Source organism: Dreissena polymorpha, chromosome 1, assembly GCF_020536995.1.
Source record: "Dreissena polymorpha isolate Duluth1 chromosome 1, UMN_Dpol_1.0, whole genome shotgun sequence".
Classification (NCBI taxonomy): Eukaryota; Metazoa; Mollusca; class Bivalvia; order Myida; family Dreissenidae; genus Dreissena; species Dreissena polymorpha.
In genome coordinates this window covers 157,705,018-157,729,173 of record NC_068355.1, presented here as the reverse complement: position 1 = coordinate 157,729,173, position 24,156 = coordinate 157,705,018, and the positions used below count along the sequence as shown (strand labels likewise).

General features: G+C 36.9%; 2 protein-coding genes and 1 pseudogene across 3 annotated transcripts in view; 2 read left to right on the top strand and 1 right to left on the bottom strand.

Moving 5' to 3' along the window:
• LOC127857669 (ankyrin repeat, SAM and basic leucine zipper domain-containing protein 1-like) overlaps positions 1-15,256 on the top strand; it is a 57,295-nt gene extending 42,039 nt beyond the window's left edge. Inside the window, exon 12 of the mRNA XM_052394261.1 lies at positions 14,681-15,256. Within this exon, the coding sequence (XP_052250221.1) occupies positions 14,681-15,013 (333 nt within the window). The 3' untranslated portion in view covers positions 15,014-15,256. The remainder of the gene's footprint in view (positions 1-14,680) is intronic.
• Positions 6,012-10,277, top strand: LOC127857808 (caveolin-1-like). 2 transcript variants are annotated; one of them, XM_052394486.1, is made up of 2 exons: positions 6,012-6,077; positions 9,747-10,277. In XM_052394486.1, exons 1-2 carry the CDS (start codon positions 6,027-6,029, stop codon positions 10,080-10,082), a joined length of 387 nt encoding a protein of 128 aa, XP_052250446.1. In that variant the 5' UTR covers positions 6,012-6,026; the 3' UTR covers positions 10,083-10,277. The 2 variants fall into 2 exon arrangements, with proteins under 2 accessions (XP_052250446.1, XP_052250439.1); XM_052394479.1 differs by lacking the exon at positions 6,012-6,077 and adding an exon at positions 9,241-9,372.
• Positions 15,257-18,463: 3,207 nt separating the features above from the next.
• LOC127857818 (caveolin-1-like) lies at positions 18,464-19,560 on the bottom strand (annotated as a pseudogene).
• Positions 19,561-24,156: the final 4,596 nt, after the last annotated feature.

Sequence of the window (24,156 nt, the reverse complement as noted above, 5' to 3'; positions counted from 1 at the left end):
TTAGTATGAAATATTAAAGTTCTTTAATTGCTTTACCAATGCACCACAAAAGTTGTTTAATGTTCTGTCATGGCCTTTGTCATGTTTTGAATCCAATACTGTATACATGTTATTTTTGTGTGATACAAATTTTCATGATCATTAACTAAAACAACTTTGAAAATAAAGGAGTAAAATGATAAATACTTTAAAATGTTTATCTTGAAAAAAATAATAGTGGGGCAATGAACATTTGAATGAGTTTATTAATTTAAGGCAAGTGTACAATTTAAGAAATAATCATATAAAAACGTTGCATTATAATGTATTATCTTCATATATAACTCAATGGAACACAATTTTATAAAAACACAAATGATTTTTCTGAGCTGTTTTCACCACACTTCACATTTTGTGTTAAATAAAACTTAAGTCCCACAAGAAGATGAATGTTCTAAATAAAGGCAGATGTACCTTTATAGGATCAAAAAGAATCGAAACTTCGTTGTTGTGGTTGTTTTTTTAATAATTGTTTGATTCTTTAGATTTTGATTTCTGTTAAAAACAATATATGAGTGATACAACAGAATCAATTTACTGATCAAACATTAGTGATAATTCCACTAATTTGACAACGTTTACTTATTGTCAGATCTACTGCATACACTCAGAGAAAATGAAACACCTTTTTATTGTATTGAACAAATGTTTTTCTTGACTTATGAATAGCAAAAAGGTTTTACTGAACTTGTTGTCTTTCAAACAACTACAAGTTTACAGTACCTGAAATTAATATTTGATATTCTAAAATTCTGTTAACTGTAAAATTCTTGGTATTTGTCTGCATGAAAATTTAAGGTTTTTCAAAAAAGTTTCTTGTGGACACTTAAATTTGTTGATTTCTGATCTTGGAAAAATGAGAATTGTGGGTTGGTCATGTTCCAATGTGTTTTTATTAAATTGAGCCATGCTCTGTGAAAAAGGGGTTTAATGCATTTGCGTAGAGTATTGTCCCAGATTAGCCTGTGCAGTCCGCACAGGCTAATCAGGGACGACACTTTCCGCCGAAACTAGATTATTGCTAAAAAGAGACTTTCTTTAAACAGAAAATATAAAAGTGGAAAATTTAGTCCCTGATTAACCTGTGCGGACTGCACAGGCTAATTATGCACATGCATTATGCCCAGTTTTCTCAGAATACGACTCAATTGGTGGATTAATGAATCCACGAACTCATTGAACATTAATATCTCGCATATAATTATGACTTTACAGTAAGTAATGCCCCAATTATGTTCAAGTTCAGCCGTTCAAATTTCATTGTTTATTGAATGTTTATGCTGTAGCCATAGTAGATCGTTATTTATGTCAATAACAGTGGAGTCTTTTTAATCTATGGTATTGATTATTGGACACTTATTTCATTCATCAAACAATGCTTATATAGATCTAAGATTGTTGAAGTACTTTGTGTTCGTCACTGACGTAGTAATGGATATAGGCTTAAATATTATAGGGAGTGAAGTCTATCTCAAACCCATTATCCCCCACGGTTAAACATATGCCTTTTAAATTGCACAGAATGAACATTCTTAAAACCGTAATAGTATTTAGTATTCATAGAGGGTATTCAGAAGAAAGCTTAGTCAAGTAATTTAACGACAAAGATCCGTTTATTTTGCATACTTATAGATTGAGTTAATGCATAGTTTAATTTACTTAATATTAGAGCGTTTCTTCTGAATGTACATGTATATATTTTATCTCGCTGCATTTTGATTACACAAACTTGCAATATTAATTCTAGAACGACCTAAAAAGTGTCCTAAGCATCTCTGTATAAATGTACTTAGCATCATAACGCCTCATTTTCATAACATTACAAACTACACATTTTGATAGATTTGTGCGAAGTTAAACGTCAGAATGAAACTGTTTCATGGTCTCATCAGCGAACAGAGTAGGTCCTTACCAGACTTTGCCGATTTGCTGGCCGTTCTTGAGGTACGCTAACCGAATTATGGCGAATATTGCGTGGGACCCATTTTGGAATGACGGGACTCAAAGAGTTCCATGTCTAATTTCTTTTCCATATCCGCTTGAAGCGCCTTGGTGTCAACGGGGTCCGTTTCAAGGTTGCATTTTCCGTGGAGGAACAATTTCTAAAGGTCGCACTGTACATGGTTATGGGGTCATTGGGAAGCCGTTTTTCCATCGCAAGACACTTTGGTCCACTGCTGCCAATATTTTATCGCTCTGTAGAAAACGCGTAGTCATGCGACAACGTACTTGTTAAGTACATTACCGTGCTTACGTGCTACTTTTCACTTGTATAAAATATGTTTTAAATGCATAACAAACCATTTATGAGAAACATATCAGAGCAAAAATGGGGACTTTATGTTAAAATATTGTTTAATTAAATAACGTGTTGGTCAAAGTATCGATCTCTAGTCAAATTTCTGGTTTATGGAAATTTTATTCACCTACTGAATGCTTCAATTTAAATTTTGAAAAGTGGACAAAAGTCATAGTGGCATGATATTTAAATTAGCAAAATATCGATCATTTTTATTGGAGTCGCTCAATATTTACGACCATGTTTCTTTGTAATAGGTTACGCGCTATTATAGACCGGAATGTAAGCGAAATAGTTGCTGTTTGGATTAAGCAGATCTGTTTTGACGACTGCAACCATAACAGATCTAGATCGATTGGTAACGGCAAACAAACACCGTCACTGTTGAATATTATTGAACTTGGTCCGCTTAGTTGGTCAACTTATAGTTTAAAGGGGCCTTTTCACAGAATTTGGCATGTAATGAAGCTTTTCATTAAATGCTTTATATCGATAAATACAATACAATTTAATAAAGGAAAATAAGGTAAACCGCAACAGGGCTCGAACCACTGACCCCTGGAGTCCTGGAGTTAAAAGTCTCCCGCTCGACCACTCGACCATACGTACTAATGCTATGAGCGGATGTATTTTTTTACCTATATATAAGCAATCCTCGTAGTTTCCCAAAATATAACAACAACAACAGAACTTTCCAAATTATTCAATCGCTTCGCCTCGCAACGTTTTATAATTTTCAGGTTTTCAAATCGTCAAAAGATGCATATAATGGCTATTTTAGAGCATGGTTAATGTTCAGTACTACTATTTCCCCACACATATCATAACTAAAACGAAAATTTGCGAATCTGAAACACCTTTTTTTAATTTTGTCAATTTATCAAACGTGAACGGGCCCCTTTAAAGGGAGCTGCTCTGAGGTTTTCGCATTGGTGATAATTATAGCAAAGGAAAAATATATAATAAAAAGATAAGTTTGTCACGGGGGGTCGACCCAAGGACCTCCTAAACCGAAAGAGAGTCAATTTTAAACGCAGAGTCGTTATAGCACTACGTCTCTGATGTATGTTTTTGCTAAATAATCCAAGATAAGCGTTACAAACGCATTATTGTTTATTATTATTTTTTCCGATTTCGATGTCATATTATCAGTAAACGATTTTGTAATTTATATATTTGTATAAGGAGAGTTATTTTTCGTGTTTTTTAATTGTATTTTTGCCAAACTGGTGAACCAATTCTCTTTAATAATAGGTATCTCCAAAGTATACTCTTTATGCCTTTAAACATGCTTGAACGGCGAATGTGTGATAAAGTTAAATACAAACAAAATGGTTTAAGTAGGCATTATTTTCTCCTGTAAACCAAGTATATGCACACGTCGTTCGATCTGTCAAAATCCATGCGTTCCATAGCAGAGCTTATTCAAAGTACCCTGACATCGCAAATGTAACCAAAATATTTACGTTAAATTTGTAGATATTTTTAAGAAACAATCTTGGTTATCATGGTTCGTTTCCCAGGCGCTGACGCAGAGGGTATGTATGCAATAAGACGCGTAATAGTTTTCTTCTCATTGAAAATGCAGGTTAGGTGGAAAGTGTCCTCCATGAGAAGGCTAATCTGGGAAACACTATTCACACGCATTAACCCTTTGCATGCTGGGAAATTTGTCGTCTGCAAAAATGTCGTCTGCTGAATTTCTAAAATTAGCATTTTCTTTGATTTTTTTTCAAATGATACTTTTAGAATATCACAGTTTGGATCCAGATGAGACGCCACGTTCTGTGGCGTCTCATCTGGATCCAAACTGTTTGCAAAGGCCTTTAAAATTCGGTTCCAGCACTGAACGGGTTAAGCTCAGTTTTTTTCCAGAACGAAGCTGAACTATTACAGACAGTATTCTCGACATCATACTCTATTCTGTTTGATCCGCGATGTTCTCAAAGCACGCTAAACTGGGTATGTTGTTAACCAAGAAACGGAACGTTTTGTTTGTATAAACATAACCGCATTGATAGAATAACATTGGCATGTTTTAATTTTTGTTTTGCATGTTGCTATACAACGAACAAATCGTGCGATGTAAGAAGCCAATAACAGACATTAAATAGTTGTTAATTATTATTTTAAATCACCCGGTCCGGGATGTTACGTGTTTTATTTCTATTTATGGACTTCTTACGTGTATTTCTTGTTATTGCCCAATTTTTACGGTCGTAGATTGCACTATTAGGTGTCTTTAAAATAAGTGAAAACAATCGTTGTTACATTCGAACCTGTTTCAAATTAAGAGCTACAGCTCATGTTAGAAAATTACTGACTAACGTCAAGCTTTGCATTAGACTTAACCCATTTATGCTTAGTGGACTCTCCCATTCTTCTAAATGGATCAATTTATTTCCAAAATAAGGGATGTCTAGTATATTTATTTCTATATTAAGAATATTTATTACAGAAATTCATTTAAGCAAACAGCGCAGACCCTGATGAGACGCCGCATCATGCGGCGTCTCATCTTGGTCTCCGCTGTTTGCCATGGCCCCTTTTCTAGACGCTAGGCAAAATGGGTTTACTCAAGTTCAACAGCCCAGCTGACATCTGAGCTTGAAAACTGGAATGAAATATTAATATAAACTACTGATTGATAACGATAGTTTAAAACGCAACATTCATTGCATTGTACAATAGAGTTAGAGTATATTGAACTTAAGAATGTTTATATGTGAGCCTCGTTGTGGGAAATCTGGTCTAGATGCATGTACGTAAAGTGTCGAACCAGATTTGCTTACCAGGGACGAATATTTCCGCATACCGGTACATTTATTTTTTTCGGTTAGAGGAGACTTTCTTTAAGCGAAATTCCATAAAGAATAAAGTATCGTCCCTGAGTGGAATGTACGGACTTCACAGGCTACTTTGAGGCGACACATGACGCACATGCATTTATAATAGATTTCAAAATAATGACGAGGCTTTTGTTGTCATTCTCTCAGAATGCTTGGAAACTTATCGCTGACAATAACACGCGTTTGATCGTGGTTGAATCATGAATTAATTATAACACATCTATGTGCACACGTTCTCCGATCCAGGAGACTTCCGATTGTGTGATACACCAGGGAATCGAACCTGAAACAATTTTCAGCAACAGACCCAATACCGCAAATGTCCTTATAAAGCCTCTTTGCTAATTTAGCAACATCGGTCGGACCTGTGATTAAACATAACGTGTCCGCCATACAATATAGAGACAAGTGCACATCATGCGTGTTTAATGTAATATTATAATAAAGACGGCACATTGTTTGATTCTTTTTATTATCCAGGTTTTAGCCAAACTCGTATATATACGATTTAAAATAACATAACAAAATGAAAATCATTGACACCAACAATTAAATGTGTGTTATTACCTGACCATGCGTGTTCTAATTACAAATACCATATAACTACATTGTCGGGCCCTTTGTTTCTAAAAATGAATGCCGTTTCACTTGAGCAGACCTCTTTAGTCTACGCATAATAAACAAACAAACAATACAATTGTTCCTAGGCAAAACAAACCAATAAAGAATTCCTTTCAATCAGAATTTATAAATTTGGCATTTCGGAATTCGGCTTCCAGTGTTGAAGACGTTTATTTTTTGACTGCGTTTAAGTCGTTGGACTATTTGAAATCTACAAGATGGCCAACTTGGATCAGCGCGACCCTAATGACCTCAACAGCCACGTAAAGGTAATGTGGCGCACACTGACTGTTCCAGCAGCCGCACATACCGCACCAACGTTTGACCATATTGGATAATCGCGCTGCCATACTAACCTCTGATGCACTCATTTATTACAGCGGCAATACTTAGCACTGATGATGCACGTTGTTTTCCCACAAACATCAGCAACGAATACATTCCGTTGAAATTTCATGCAATTAAAATATATAATAGCGCACATTAGGTACTGAATAAGAGACAAAGGTCGATAAGGACAGATTTTTGTGGGAGTACGTGTCTAATATCGAAACGATTTCGGGTAAATAAAACGCATATATTAAGAATGCATCATGGTAAAAGTACTTAGATAAGACATCGGATGTTTAGCTTAACTGGAATGCACATTTGCATGTGGCATACCAGTAGAGAAGTAGATAAACAATCGTTCTGATACATTGACCGATTATGGGACTTTTAAACACATATCTTTCGCAAATTTTCAACATCAATTCATCAATGCATTATGCCCAGTTTTCTCAGAACAAGACTCATTTGCATGGCAATATTGCGGAATGCGTAGCTTCTGACCAGACTGTGCAGATGCGCAGGCTGGTCTGGAGCAACGCTGGTCGCATATGACATAAGATCCATTTTGCATGGCGCGGTTCACACGTGGCCTTCTCGCTTCAGTCCAATCTAGGAAACAAATCATGCACATGTTTTGTAATTTTGGATAATAATTTAATCTTAGCGACCATTGGTTACCGGTATTATGTATTAGTATCATGGAAAATTAAATGGCAATCTCGAGACGACCGCAACTGTTATAGCTACTATTTCCCGTCTTTGGTCAGTTCCCTGCTTTGGTCAAGTTTATGCGGATTAGTTAAAAGCCAATACAATATTGCGTCACAAAATATTTCATAATTTAGAGTCTTGAGAGTCGACAACTATTGCACAAGAATTGAGAAAGCTGCTTTAACGGATTAAATTATTGAAGGATAGATCAATGAAACCAATACCGCAACTCATTGTAAACCAGTCTATAAATACGCTAATTGTCATAAAACCAGACCAGGTGAGGGCGTTGCTAATACACATACCCACCCGTATCCACAGCAAAGCCCGTCACAATCAATACCTTCTCACGTTGGAATTTTTGCCTACATTAACGTATTCGTTTCATGTTAATATACATGTTTATACATAGGCTGTTATACATCAATATTGATCTACCGAACGATTCAACAAAGCCCTAATCAAGCACTCAGGCCAGACTACATCAGTCGTGAATTTGACGATTCAAACCGACATTTTCGGACCTTCAACTGTTTGTACGAAAAGAAAACCTTACGGGAGGGTGCATTTTATATTAAAATGTCTATGGAAGTTCTACATGTCGTTTAATAACTTTGGCATTAGACACACATGTCAAAGACATTTTTTTAAAAGCTCATTGGTTTTAATATAAGCACACATTACAATCGTGGTAAAATAAATGCACATTTTCTCCTTCAGGTGGGGCGGCGGTATCACTCATGGGAATTTTTGGAAATTTATCGATTTTGGGTCTTATGTTATAGGTACAATATTTTTTCTAAATCCTTGAGTTTGCGATCAATCACCGCGCGAAACTGATGGTCTAAACAAACCAAACAATATTTCCTCGGAACCCAGAGTAATTTGGTGTTGCAAAGCCCCCTTGTCATGATTCAAGTTCGTTCTAAAGTTCCGTGTTTGTAGATGCCCAGCGAGCTATGTGGAAAAATGGACGTTTGCATAAAGATGGATGAGAGCCCTAAAATTTGAATTAGCGAAGGACATTGTCCCTAAATATTCCTTTAAACTTTATAAAATTTGTTTATAGCAAACGGTATCGATCATCTCTTCAACAGATATTTCAACATTTATAGATATGTACAATTGGTTTGTACATGTTGGAGCAGATATTGACTTAATGTGGGTCAATAACCATTCGTTTCATGGCGACTGTGCAAATATTTACCGCTGCCTTTCATGGCCGTTTCGCCCGATTTAACTTGTTTAAAGGCTTCATACATTGATCCGCTCCGTACATTGTCGGTAGTTATTGATTATAGTGTTTGCATTAAACTCCAGCAATGTCTACAATACAATTAACACCGGATTTAAAGGAATGTCATAAATTGAAGAATCCAACCTTGTCAGAAATTCAATATCAGTATTTTTTACACTCGACAAGTTCCCCTTAAGTTATTTGCTAAATCATTATTCTCATATTCTTTCATGAGTGAAATTCAAACCATCGATCGTAAATGTAAACATTATAAATATGATTTTTTTTATAAAACATTTTACGCATCACAAGTGCATCACAATTTTCGTAAAAACCTTTCTATATTGATAATAGCATTTAAAAGTACCATAATTCATGTATACAGAAAACCCCTCTTTATATACATTTTAAACGTCATATTCCATCGAGTATACCGTTTACCTAATTTATGTCCTATTAAATAATAAAGCAATTAGATAATCTATTACGTTTTGTGCTAAAATGCATTAAAATTATTACTCTTGAGTATGCAATTATAGTGTTGGAGTATTGGATTGCTAAACTAACATAACAATCCATATATTAGCGTAAATTCCTTATCTTTTAAAAATATGATGTTCTTTTATTCGGATTCATATTTGAATCTTTTGTTCTACATTTTGGATGTTTCGCATTGTAAGGCCAATGAGTTATGCTCGTTGGGTTAGTTGTTCGCGTAACGTTGGACTCGTTTCTATTAGGTTCAGTTCAGTTTTGTTTTTGTCTGTTTTGTTCACCTCACGCAAATATCTGCTCTTAGCATTACTATGACATAAGGTATCACATATTTCGAAACCCGATAAATAAATAAGCAAAGGGAATTCTAAATAAACGAACACGCGAATCTATGCGTATTCGCTTGTTCGTTTATTTTGAATTGAATTTTGCTTATTTTGTATATTATAAAGTATGTTGCATATAACAATTCAATACAGCTATCTTAGATCAAATTTATCTGATATCCTTACCCAGGACATTGTTCGATGGTTCGCTGTCTTCTTTGTTTGACCAATTCAAAAGACGATGCGTGTCTTCAAAGCAATCAGCTAAGCCATTGTTAATTAACACAATAATTAATATCCCATCAGCCCTGTTGTATATTTATTATGTATAAAACAACGAATCGTCTTAGGTTTTACGTCGCATTTTGAACTCGACTGTGTGGTTGCATCGTCTCAGCAGCAGCCATGGCGCATACACTTGATATGGTAAACCGAGATCCGAACAACATCAACAACCATCTAAAGGTATATCAGAGCATTTCTTCCTTTATTTTGATGCATTTCATTTGTATGAACTTAGTAACGTTGCTGGAGCTTTCTATTCTATTTTTTTAAGAACAATACAAATATCAAGTAATCATAAAATACAAAAAAATGCATGTAATTAAGAGACCATCAATCCAAGCTATTATTTAAAGTTTATTTTATGTTGTATATGATTGTTTTATCGTACATTTTAGAGTATCGAGTGCGTCGATTTAATTTCACTACAAAAACGGAATTTCTCATATTGATATATATTATTTCATATGCCAATAATAAATAACACGGTTGCATTTTTCATTATATAATGTAAGCAAAACATGCGAACTAATATTTATGTATTTATTTTCACGCAGTCCGCTTTCGATGATGTATTTGCGGAACCTGATGGCACCCACTCCATCGACTGTGTCTGGGCACTCGCCTACAACTGCTTCAGCGGCTGTCAGGGATTCTGGTACAAGCTCATCACCCTCTTCTGCGGCTGTTTTATCGCTTGCAATTGGGGAATCGTGTTTGCCTTCGAAGTTTTTAGGCAGGTCTGGTATGACACCCCTTGCCTCCGCCTGTGCGCCATACAGTGCTCGCCCTCCCAGAAATGCTGGACCATCTTCCTCCAATGCTGCCTCGCGCCGCTCTGTGACGCTTGCGGAATGTACTGGAACAACATTAAAATCAATCATATTAAGTAACCATTTGGTTTTATGGAATGGACGAATTGTTAGCCTTGAACGGCTTAGTTTGTTCTTGTAATGATTTCATGAATGTAGAGACTTACGTTGTTAGAGAAGTGCTTGTTTGATATTGTGAACTCCATCTTAAGAGAAAGCTGCAATCTTCTTGCTGATAATTTTAACAATCGAAATATAATAAATGTATGAACTGGACATTGTTGTTTCCAATACACGTATAAGGTATTGAATTTAAATACATTTACTATGTCTTTATCTGTGACTTGCATATATGTGTTATACAGTATATTTATTTACGAGTTCTTTCTGTTTTCTTGGCTATGCAGTTGCGAGTGGAAGTCCTTGTAGAAAGTCGCTGACTATTTTGTGGCTGCAACCTCGATTAATTTTCCAAAAACATGCTCAGAATTCGTAAACCGTGCCTCTTGTTGCAATAATCCTCGGTTTCATTGTTATATCGTCTTATCATTTATCTGTTTGGGCACCAACACATTTGCACGTGCACTCAACATTTGTTAAAATGCTCAACACAAGATATTGATGTTTTTATTTGTAAACGATCGAGAAATATTTAATACTTTTTGTCCGTCGGTCGGTCGGTCGATCAACAGGTCAAAGTTAAATTTCACAGGGACTTGTATCAAGACATTTTTTCCCGCGCTCTTGCATAAAAACACTGTGACTTACACTCATCTGGCTAATTAGGATGAAAGAAAGCTGACTATTGACTTCGATGTCACCCCTCAACAGTGAAGGTCACAGGGATTCGTATCCGATCAATACACGGAGAACGCTTAAACCACATGAATCTAAATGTATATGCTGGCTAAGCGAAACAAAATGCTGGTTAAGCGAAACAAACGAGAATTGCATTCACCTATAAGTGATCACAGGTGCCCGATGTCATGAGAGCTTGTATATCGCCCAATTGGTGACATGGTACCTGTTTGCACCCATGGGCGATATTTGAGGAAAAAATCGCCAAATAACATTTTCCTTGTGCAGGTTATCTACAGAATAATGACGAAAACACATTTCCCATCGACTAATTGGTTTCCGCATGATATCTAGAAATCTCTTTGAACTTGGCTGATCCTCAGTAATTTGAGCCGAGCTCTGTGAAAATGGGGTTTAATGCATGTGCGTAAAGTGTCGTCCAAGATTAGCCTATGCAGGTCTGCACATGCTAATCAGGGACTACACTTTCCGCCCTAAATGATTGTTTTGCTAAGAATGGACTTTCTTAATACGAAAAATATCATACCAGCGCAAAGTGTCGTCCCTGATCAGCATTTGCGGACTGCACACGCTTATCTGGGACGACACTTTACGCATATACATTAAACCCTCTTTGACAGAGCAACGCCCCCCCCCCATGTGTTTGTTATTCTGCTACAAAGGAAGAAGCCTTTCCAACTGGAGATAAACATCAGAGGTCAATATCACAGGGGGGTGTGGTGATAAACATCAGAGGTCAATATCACAGGGGGTGTGGAGATAAATATCAGAGGTCAATATCACAGGGGCGTGTGGAGATAAACATCAGAGGTCAATATCACAGGGGGGTGTAACAAATCTTTCAACGCAATATACGGTTAACGTCACAAGCGTTTAGATTTTAATGATGTTTTGACTTTAGGTTGGGTTGAATGTATCATTTTGAAATCTAAACATCACAGGTCAAGGTCACATGGAAATTCAATAATAATAATATTTTAAACGATTATATATTGACGATTTTGTATATTTATCGGACATGTCTTGATTATTATAATTTCACATTGAATGTCGGGTGTGATTTTTTTACGTAAATATAAATGTTTTCAATCCAACTTATGAACACACACCATTTAAAGCATAAGACACGATTTTCCGAACGCAAGGCAGCAGAGTATTTAACATGGATGGAATGTAAACATGCACAGTGACTCAACTAGATGCTTTAGTTGGAAGGAAGTGCATTGTTGTACTGACTAGCCTTCTAAGGACGGAGGTGCATTGTTGTACTGACTAGCCCTCTTAGGACGCAGGTGCATTGTTGTACTGACTAGCCCTCTAAGGACGGAGGTGCATTGTTGTACTGACTAGCCTTCTAAGGACGGAGGTGCATTATTGTACTTACTAGCCCTCTTAGGACGCAGGTGCATTGTTGTACTGACTAGCCTTCTAAGGACGGAGGTGCATTGTTGTACTGACTATCCTTCTAAGGACGGAGGTGCATTGTTGTACTGACTAGCCCTCTTAGGACGGAGGTGCATTGTTGTACTGACTAGCCTTCTAAGGACGGAGGTGCATTGTTGTACTGACTATCCTTCTAAGGACGGAGGTGCATTATTGTACTGACTAGCCCTCTTAGGACGCAGGTGCATTGTTGTACTGACTAGCCTTCTAAGGACGGAGATGCATTGTTGTACTGACTAGACTTCTAAGGACGGAGGTGCATTGTTGTACTGACTATCCTTCTAAGGACGGAGGTGCATTATTGTACTGACTAGCCCTCTAAGGACGGATGTGCATTGTTGTACTGACTATCCTTCTAAGGACGGATGTGCATTGTTGTACTGACTAGCCCTCTTAGGACGGAGGTGCATTATTGTACTGACTAGCTCTATAAAGACGGAGGTGCATTGATGTACTAACTAGCCTTCTAAGGACGGATGTGCATTGTTCTACTGACTAGCCTTCTAAGGACGGAGGTGCATTGTTTTACTGACTAGCCCTCTAAGGACGGAGGTGCATTGATGTACTGACTAGCCTTCTAAGGACGGAGATGCATAGATGTACTGACTAGCCTTCTAAGGACGGAGGTGCATTGTTGTACTGACTAGACCTCTAAGGACGGAGGTGCATTGATGTACTGACTAGACCTCTAAGGACGGATGTGCATTGTTGTACTGACTAGCCCTCTAAGGACGGATGTGCATTGATGTACCGACTAGCCATCTAAGGACGGAGGTGCTTTGTTGTACTGACTAGCCCTCTAAGAACGGATGTGCATAGATGTACTGACTAGCCTTCTAAGGACGGAGGTGCATTGCTGTACTGACTAGCCCTCTTAGGACGGAGGGGCATTGATGTACTGACTAGCCCTCTAAGGACGGAGGTGCATAGATGAACTGACTAGCCCTCTAAGGACGGAGGGGCATTGATGTACTGACTAGCCCTCTAAGGACGGAGGTGCATAGATGAACTGACTAGCCCTCTATGGACGGAGGAGCATTGTTGTACTGACTAGCCCTCTATGGACGGAGGTGCATTGTTGTACTGACTAGCCATCTAAGGACGGAGGTGCATTGATGTACTGACTAGCCCTCTTAGGACGGAGGTGCATAGATGAACTGACTAGCCCTCTAAGGACGGAGGTGCATTGATGTACTGACTAGCCCTCTAAGGACGGAGGTGCATTGTTGTACTGACTAGCCCTCTAAGGACGGAGGTGCTTTGTTGTACTTACTAGCCCTCTAAGAACGGATGTGCATTGTTGTACTGACTAGCCTTCTAAGGACGGATGTGCATTATTGTACTGACTAGCCTTCTAACTATTTTTATAAACAACAATTACGCCTATTATTTACAGTTTTATCTTGAGGGGGGGGGGGGGGGGGGCTCAACTAAGCTTTTTAAAACAGCCGATTGCTCCCAATAATTGCTACCGCATCATTATTTGTTCTCAGATGGGTTCTAAGGACGGAGATGCATAGATGTACTGACTAGACCTCTAAGGACGGAGGTGCATTGATGTACTGACTAGACCTCTAAGGACGGATGTGTATTGTTGTACTGACTAGCCCTCTAAGGACGGATGTGCATTGATGTACCGACTAGCCATCTAAGGACGGAGGTGCTTTGTTGTACTGACTAGCCCTCTAAGAACGGATGTGCATAGATGTACTGACTAGCCTTCTAAGGACGGATGTGCATTGCTGTACTGACTAGCCCTCTTAGGACGGAGGGGCATTGATGTACTGACTAGCCCTCTAAGGACGGAGGTGCATAGATGAACTGACTAGCCCTCTAAGGACGGAGGGGCATTGATGTACTGACTAGCCCTCTAAGGACGGAGGTGCATAGATGAACTGACTAGCCCTCTATGGACGGAGGAGCATTGTTGTACTGACTAGCCCTCTATGGACGGAGGTGCATTGTTGTACTGACTAGCCATCTAAGGACGGAGGTGCATTGATGTACTGACTAGCCCTCTAAGGACGGAGGTGCATAGATGAACTGACTAGCCCTCTAAGGACGGAGGTGCATTGATGTACTGACTAGCCCTCTAAGGACGGAGGTGCATTGTTGTACTGACTAGCCCTCTAAGGACGGAGGTGCTTTGTTGTACTTACTAGCCCTCTAAGAACGGATGTGCATTGTTGTACTGACTAGCCTTCTAAGGACGGATGTGCATTATTGTACTGACTAGCCTTCTAACTATTTTTATAAACAACAATTAAGCCTATTATTTACAGTTTTATCTTGAGGGGGGCTCAACTAAGCTTTTTAAAACAGCCGATTGCTCCCAATAATTGCTACCGCATCATTATTTGTTCTCAGATGGGTTCTGTTGAACGTGCCCTTGACCTCATATCTCATTGTTTATCCAGGCTGAATTCGAGGACATTCTGGGAGAACCGGAAGGCGTCCGCTCCATCGGCTGCGTGTGGTCTCTCTCCTTCAAGTGCTTCAACTTGTGCCGCGATATCTGCTACAAGCTGGCCACCCTCTTCACCGGCATCTGCATGGCCATTCATCTGGGCCATGTAATGGCATGCGTCGCCTACCAACACGTCTGGCTCATCACGCCCTGCATGAAGATCTGCGAGATTGAGTGTGTCCCCCTGAGGAAGTGCTTGTACATCTGCGTCGACTGCTGCCTCGGGCCGATCTGCGAATCGTGTGGTCTAATGCTGAGCAAGATCAAGATTTCGAAAGCCTAACATTGCGGTCAACTATCATTCTTGGCATGAACCTCAGACTTTGATTGCAATCTTTGTTTTGATTATTTTCTGTTCTATTGTTATTTGATAAAGCCATATTTAATTGAGACCATACTTTTTTTACATATACATCGCAGTGACTAATAGAGCTAATGAAAATCCAAACTTATCAAATATTAAATACTAAACATAACAATAAAATTATGCTCACGTGAATTATTTTTAATAAAGCCATTTAGCGTTTGTCTGTTTATTATTTGTTTGCAGATATTTTTGTCAACAGATATTTTCGATACATTTAAAGTAACACATATATCTGTGAGTGATTGTGGATTTATACACTGGATGTGATAATATTCGAGAGTTACTTCATGTATTAAACTGCATTAAACTCGTTAGATTAGTTCTTAAAAAGACATATCCAAACATGAAGTCAGTGTGCATAGATAATAAAACAAACGCAACCGAATATGTGAATGAGGAACAAATCATTCCGACTGTCTGATTCTATTAAAACGCATTTGCTGTCAAATTTTCATCATCTTGTCATGCATTGCTTCGCTTCCATGGACGCGCCTGTGTCAGGCTGCAGAATCAAGTTTTAAGAGGTTTCCACACGGGCTGGACAAAATGTAACACACCGTTAAGAACTTTATTTTTGCAAATATCTCAAGTTATTGCTATTAATTTTAAAAATCTTTTATGCATACAAGAAAGTTTTTTTGCAGTTTGTGCCGATATCATAAGTTATAAGAATAAATCCTTGAAAATCTCTGAAATCGGTGACAAAATTTCACGCTGCGTGAATCATAAAGAATAAATGAATGCAGTACACATAGAATTGTTGAACAAGAACACATGCTATTAAATAAAGTAATTCTGATGTATTAAACACTGCCATAAGCAGCATAACAATTTGTCTTTATGTACTAGTTGAAATTCCTAAGATTAATAGTTTTAAAAAGTTATTCGAAAAAAGCACCTCGTACCGGTTCCCATAAAGTCACGTGATCCTCCACCCTGTTTTAATATACATATACATTTTCAAGGCTATTTTTCAAAAGCTGTTGTATCAAATGTAAATACATGTATAATGCGATGTATTTAAATGACGCTTTTGATTTCAGAGATGCATATTAATATTTAACTGATGTCAGCCGCGCATATAATAAAATTAAATTACATTTTTCAAGTGAATGTTTGTAAGTTGATGAAAATTGCTGTCCGTTTATCGCAGAATAGCAAATTTCACCGAAAAAATTAGCAAATGCTTTCTGTTAGGGATTTCTGAAAAAAAAATTCGCAATTTGGGTTATTTGTATATCAAAGTCCGAATAGAACTTGTTTTAAGGAGACCTATTCTTAGCTAAAATCTTGTTTTGGTGGAAAGTGTCTTCCCTGATAAGCCTGTGTGGACTACAAGGACAACTTTGGACGCCACTTTACACACATGCTTGAAGCCCGATTTACCAGAGCGATGCTCATTATTTGAGTCGCGTTCTAAGAAAACTGGGCATAATGCATGTGCGCTAAAGTGTCGTGCCAGATTAGCCTGTGCAGTCCGCACAGGCTAATCAGGCACGAAAACTTTACACCTAAATTGGATTTTTTGCTAAGAAGGGACTTCATTTAAACGAAAACTGTCATAAAAGCGGAAAGGATAAAAAAAAAACATATCATCACAGCGGAAAGTGTCGTCCCTGATTCAGCTGTGGGTTTGGCTCACAGTTAAAGTAAATGTTTTAGATTTTATTAAAATTGTGTTTGTTTGAAAATTTTAACCTAAACACAGCTGAATCGGTAATATGCGCAAAAATAAATGTAATTTCGTAATTTGATTTTCTTTTATTTTTGCATAGCAGCGTACAACGTCACCCTTATGCTTAAAGTCTTCCTTATATGGCTAGTTTCAAGTGATTTTTAACAAAATTTGATTTCTAAAATGTTCTCCATATTCTTTATTATTGGAAGTATCGCACTGAGCGGTTATTTGTAAATGTACATCGGACGACAGATACGACAAAATACAACAAACAAAACGAGAAATTACATTCAAAGGTGCCGCTCAGTATGTATCCATGTGTTTCTGTCAATTTGTTCATCAACACATTTAATTTGCTTTAATTAAAGAATGCTTAAGCCGCATTCAGAGAAAACTGACTGCTAGGCTGCTAAGCCCACGCATTCACGCCGTCAGACTGCTGACTGCTAGGCCGATGAACTCACACCGACAGGGGCTGCTAGACTGCGGGGCCGCTGAAATCACGCCGCAAGAAGTACCTAGGCTATGGGCCGCTGACTTTACGATCATAGTTTTATCGGTATTGTTTAGTTTAAATAATTAGCAAAATTTTGACCCTCTCATTTATTACGAGACATTGAATCAACAGTTGAAAGTCGTAGTTCGTTGTACGATATCTCCGAACTATCGTTGTTTTGCAGCATTCAATTACAGCAACTCGAGCAATTCCATTGAGATGAGGATATTTCTGCGTTTTTATAATGCATCGAATTTAAAAAAAGAGTAATTGTTTAAATGATATCGCTCCAGCCACAAATCACGCGGTTTTCTTTGAATATTGGGACACATTTTTGTCTTTAAGAAAAGGTTGTAGACCCGAGCCTAAAAAGCCTACACGTAGCTAAACCACCTCCATTCGGATTTTCGCGCAGAAATTTAAGGTGTTATTTGTTGAGTATGCACACATTTGAAGCATTTTATTGGCCGCGTTTTGTGAAAATTGGGCCTAATGCATGTGCGGAAAGTTTCGTCATAGAGTAGCCGGTCAATTCCTAACAGGCTAATCAGTGACGTCACTTTCCGCTTTTCTGAAATGTTTCGCTTACAAGAAGTATGTTTTTTCCCAAAACTCCCATTTATGCTGAAAGAATTGCCCCTGATGATCCTATGTTGACAACACAGGTTAATATGGAGCCACAATTTACGTAACTGCATCAAGTCCTGTTCTCACAGAACTATGTCCACATGCGGGCTTCTTACATTACTAACATTTTTTTTTCGATCAAAGTGTGCTACAAATTGTACATTCATCTATGTGTTTTTATTGTGAGCCGATTGTTAACTTGGTTTGAATTATACAACAACCAATGAACGAGTGGTCTACGAATCTCTGCGTACATAAAAATTCGACACAACCTTCCATCATATATATATATATATGATTGTGCCTTGCGAAATCCAATTACTATCCGATTTGTGCTCAAGGTATTTAAGAGGGAACAAGTTGCACACGGAACGAATATTAATTTATTTAGATCTAGATAATAATATCGCATCTAATACACATACGAAAAAAAAACAATATAACAACACGAAATAAACATATTTTTTTATAAAAATAAATATCAGAAAGAAAACATGCATTTGCTGTTATGAACGAATTATCCAACATATTTTTTATAGTTTACGCAAATAGTACTTAGTTTTTTTAACGCAAATAGTACTATGTCAAAACATAACCATTCGGCATACGGGATGTTAAAACAAAACAAAATATACCTTACAATTATCACAGTTTAAATGCGATTGGATAATTGGAAAATATTCCAGGAGAAGTAAGGTCCACATATTAACCGGTCTTGACTCTGCCGACGCATTTGCCCAAGAGGGCGCACATGGGTTCGCAGCAGCAGTTGATGCACACGGCATAGAACTTCTGGCACATCCCGCACTCGATGCTGCACCAGCGAAGGCATGGTGTGTAGTACCAGATATGGGACAAAACTGATCGTGGCGAAATCTACGCCCCAGCAAGCAGCGATACAGCAACCACACAAGAGGGTGGCGAGCTTGTAGCAAAGACCCTTCCAGCATTCAAAACAGGTGAACGCCATTTTCCACACGCAGTCGATGGAGCGAATTCCTTCCGGCTCGCCGAGGACATCTTCGAATGCAACCTACACAAGATGATGTGAATTTTAATAAAGAGATTCGCAACTTTTGTTCGAAAAATGTTTTACAATACAAATGTATAGTTTGTTTTTCTTCACTGAATTCGCTGAAGTCAAGTAAGTAGGTGAGTAAAAAAGTAAGTAAGTTTCATGTGTATTTAATAAACATGGTTATGCAAGTAGTTTTGATTAACGTAACATGCGTATGCAATATACAGAGTTTACAAGCTAAAACAGTGTCTTATGAACACCCGATCCTGTATGAAATATTAAAAAAAATCAAACCAAGGAACCGTAAACAAGAAAATTGAATAAATAAAATTATAAAATATAGTAAAGGACAACTCGTTTATCTATGCAATCACTAGTATGTATGAAACAAAAAGGTTTTAATTTGCCCTGGAGAAAGTTCTATATTTATTACAAGACAAAGTGGAAAAAAGTACAACGTATATTTATATAGCTTTGTTTAATGAAATTATGACCTAAAAAACGCTGTCGACAACTGACCTGCAGATGCCCGTTGATACCATTCGGATCTCTGTTAATCAAGTCAACTGAACCTGCGCCTGTGGCCATGATGACGGCTTAAAGTTTCAACTAAAGTTTTCAACCTTTCGGGAGCGAAATCAGAACTGAAATGAGTATTCTCAATTTCGAATTTTTATTATAACCGTTTCAGGTTGCTAAGTAATTTAAAAACTTTGATTTCAATACGTAATGAGCTAAAATTGTTGCCAATTTCAAACGCCTATACAGTTTCATCAGATAAGTTCATTAATTATCCGAAAGTCAATGCTCTCAGGGTCGGCGAGAAATTAGATCCGAAACCAGCCCGTATTTGGGGGAGGATTTCTACTTGTTGCGGTTTATGATATTTCTATTGTATTGTTATTGTTTGTGAAAGACGTGCTGTTTAACGTTTTTTAGCCATTTGGACCCTTAACTGTAATGCAACTTAATTATAAGCTTGTCTTTTGGCCATCACGTTAGAAGGAATGATACATAAATTTAAGCCCTTAATGCACCCCTATTGGTGGGCCTCGTAAAAAAAGAGTCAAAAACGAAGCATTTTAAATAGGAGTCAAAATAAAGATCACTTATTTGCGAACACAAGACGAACTTTTTTATTTTGACAGTAGTCAACGACACATATGTTCATGTTTTCATTACAATGGATTTTAAGTCCACCTCTCATAATCCAAATGATTTGAACAACCATATCAAGGTAGTTATATATATCGAATTATATGCGTATTTGTAAATTAATGAAATTAACATTATGATTATTTTCGTTTTCATTGTGTGCTTAATAAATGTGCAAAGTGATTTATATTTATGTGTTCATGATGTTATAAAAGAAGTGTAAAGTTTTCACTATTCGTACAAATGTAACATAATTTAAAAATAAATAAAGTAATGAACTATTATTCGTTTACATATTCCGAGTTATTTTTCAGGTAAATCGCCAGGCCGCAAATTAACCAGCCCGATGTTATTTTTTATCACATATTTGCAAGTGTTTTTTTTACACATAGCGCTCTGTGACAGACATTTGAAATCTTCCATGGATATTTGTGTGTTCTAGGTTCGATTTGAAGATGTATTCGGCGAACCGAAAGGGATACACTCCCTGGACTGTCTTTGGGACATAACGGCAACATGTTACGCGTGTATACTCAATGTTTGTTACAACATATGTACGTTTTTGTGCGCCTGGTATATCGCCATCGAGTGGGCTTACGCCTTCGTCTTCGTTTCGTTCCGACACGTGTGGCTTCACACTCCGTTCCTCAGATGGTGCACCATAGAATGTGCAAACTGTCAAAGATGCTGCGCCATGTGCAGTGGGTGCTTGTTTGAACCCGTGGTGGAGTTGATCGGAGACTGTCTTGGTCGACTCAAGACAGGCTAACTTAAACAACTACACTTCAGATCAATCCATTTAACAATAGGTCGGTTGTTTTGGGATTTTATTCATAATTAGTATTCAGTGAAAATTATTGTCAGTCTTCAAGTAGTAATAAACGTACATAGAATATTTACCAGATTTAAACTTCACGCAATGGTTAAACCGTTATAAAAATATTGCTGTAAAATGTTAAATATTTGTGATTAAAAAGTATATTTTTAATTTATGCATTTTTGTTTAGTCGGGATCTTTGAACGCGTATGCGCAATTTTGAATAATGAGTCGCGTTCTGAGAAAACTGGTCTTAATGCATGTGCGAAAAGTGTAAAAGTCTAATCTGGGATGAAACTTTGCGCACATGAATTAAGACCAGTTTTCTCAGAACACTACTCAAATCGTCTAGTTTAATTTTCAATAACTGTTATATGGGATCGCAGGCTCGATCCCTATAGTATATGTATCATATTGTCTATGCACGCCTATTTGTTTCACGTTTGTTTACAATAACATGTTTTAATCTTCGTACATATGTTAAGTGTATAACTTGTTTAAACCAATACGTGTGTGTATGTACATAAACAGCATTTTATTGATGCGTGTATATTAAACACTTGAAAACAACAAATCTATGATTTGTAAAGGTGTCAAAGATGTTGAATTTAAGAGTTTAATTGTGAAACGTTTGATTATTGTCATTTGTGTACATTATGAACATTTGCCTTGTTTCTCGTCTTCAAGAAACCTCGAGCCAGCTCATAATACAAGTGATAGCTTATACAGTTTTAAATAATAATCGGTTTTTTACAATAATGTGTCTTCCGATACGATTACATTTGATACTCTAATCTGATGTTATCTCTATTAAAGCCCTTTAAGTGAATAACGGCTGTGATAATTTCATGCTTAACCACTTCATAACCAACGCCTCGATACCCGACACTTAAACCCGTTGCTCTGACTTTGTGGTATTTTTTCATTTTGCTTTAAATCTGTGATCAGAGAGGCTTCAAGGGCTCGAGCTTGTAAATATGCAACAATGGGCCATGAAGGATAACTATGGCTAAATTAACCCATTTATGCCTAGTGGACTTTCCCATCCTTCTAAAGTGGATCAATTTATTTCCATAAATATGGATGTCTAGTATATTAATTTTTATATTATTTAATATTATAATATTATATTATAATATTTCTTACAGAAATTCCTTCAAGCAAACAGCGTAGACCCTGATGAGACGCCGCATCATCATGCGACGTTTAATCAGGGTCTACGCTGTTTGCCAAGGCCTTTTTCTAGACGCTAGGCATAAATGGGTAAACTGTATTATGAAATTTGATGTGTTCCAGTCATTCGGTGCAATTTGTTATTTGAAGGGACATTCATATGTTTAAATATAATGTTTTTTACTACATATATAATATAACTATATGTGTGTGTTATGGTTTGGCTTGTTTGATACTTATCAATAACACTCACTCTGCTTTGAAACAGAACCAATATATGAATTTGTAATTTACTGCATAATAAACCAAGCATTGAAAAAATAAAAAAGTATATGTCATACCATTGAGATTGAATTTGACGTATACTACGGTTGAATGATTTCGATTAAACTTGTTTACTACAAACTGTCTCATTCGCATATAATGTGAACACTATCGTTTGTGGAATGCATATGTTTAAGATCATAAATGAATTACATAACACAACGACTTTGACTTTTGCCTTGAAATATGTGTTTGCCGTCGGATTCTTATGCTCAACACCTGACATATTATTGTCAAGTTATTGTTCCAAACTATTTGAAAATCTAACTAGTCCTTTGGCAATGAAGATGCTCATGTTCGATCTCTGATCTGACATTACGACCTATCCATTAAGACCACATGATAGCCATCTGATTTTACTCTGGGACCAGAATAGGTTTTCATTGTTGCCATGTTGTTTCAAAATCCAGCACTGATATGAGAAGTAAGAGATTCGATGACACACAATATACTATTTGTACAAGGAAATTCGTTTTTGCAACTGCAGATTATGACATTGACCTTAAATATACCCATATGGTTATTGTATGAAACCCAGTCACATATAGGTAACATCATATAGGCAAGTGTGTTTGGTAAAAGTCAATAATCCGGCGGAATATAATCTCACTTATAAAATGCTCTAGTTTGACCTTGATCTTAAAGTATGACATTGTCTTAAAGTGAGCCATCATAAACTTGAAGTATACCACTGACCTTGAAGACAGCTATCTGGCTTTGAACGGGGAACATAAACAGATAGACACATAATACATATGTATCTTTTTGTTTGTGTAACACACTCTCCGACATGTGGTTACATTTGTGGCAAGTAGATTTGAAATATATTTAGATAAATGATGGAAATATAAAAACAAATAAGCACTAGTTAGCATTACAGGTCATTAGTATTCCGTTATTTGACGTTTAACCATGCAGTATAAAAGTAACCAGTATAACATTAAACTTGAATAATATTTTTCTTTTTTATGTTACACGTCAGGGTAACATTTGTGCCAATTAATGTTGAAGTCAAGGAAGATATGAGGAATATATCGCTCGAACAAACCCTAATTTAGCTCGTAAATAATTAATGTCGAAATTCGAGTTACTGATAAACATATATCACGATGCTGTGTTTTACATATTTTCTTTTATAATTAGCATATATAGCCAGTTTTTTTCTTTCAATACGTGTACACGTTATAGCACGTTCAAGCCATTGAGTGCTCTGTGTTTAACATTTGACATTGAAACATTAAACAAGATAATGACCATGAATATACACGTATCATATCTTTCTTAACATTTCATTTAAAAAATCAAAATGAATCACATAGACTTTTAATCATTTTAACGTTTAGAACAACACACATATTCATAATATTCACACATCTCATATATGTATTTATTTATATACTATGCTGCACATATAATATGTATGGATACATAATGTGATTGTGTTACTTCATACCAACTCCAGAAAGTTCACGGATACATATGATGAGTTGCAACAAGTACCCTGAGTGCAGAATTCACGCTTTGAAAAGAAAATCCATTTAAAGAAGATATTTCATTAGTTTTTGCATAAATTAGCATTCAATTTTATGTTCATTATCGAGCTATAGAGATCAAATGTATTGCAATGACTATTGAAGCGTTTCATGCATTTTACCTACCATTAACCGCAACATATCGTGCAATACCATCCTATGTACCACGACCAACTACACCAAGAAATGTGTTTATGGTGCTTGAAGCATCATCACCAAAAGAGGATTTATTCAGCGTC

What these genes read in the sequence shown, in the direction of transcription:
- LOC127857808 (XM_052394479.1), top strand. Translation starts at nt 9,313, where the DNA reads ATGGCGCATACACTTGATATGGTAAACCGAGATCCGAACAACATCAAC. An exon ending in ACATCAACAACCATCTAAAG is followed by an intron (nt 9,373 to 9,746) that starts GTATATCAGAGC and finishes ATTTTCACGCAG; the next exon opens with TCCGCTTTCGATGATGTATT.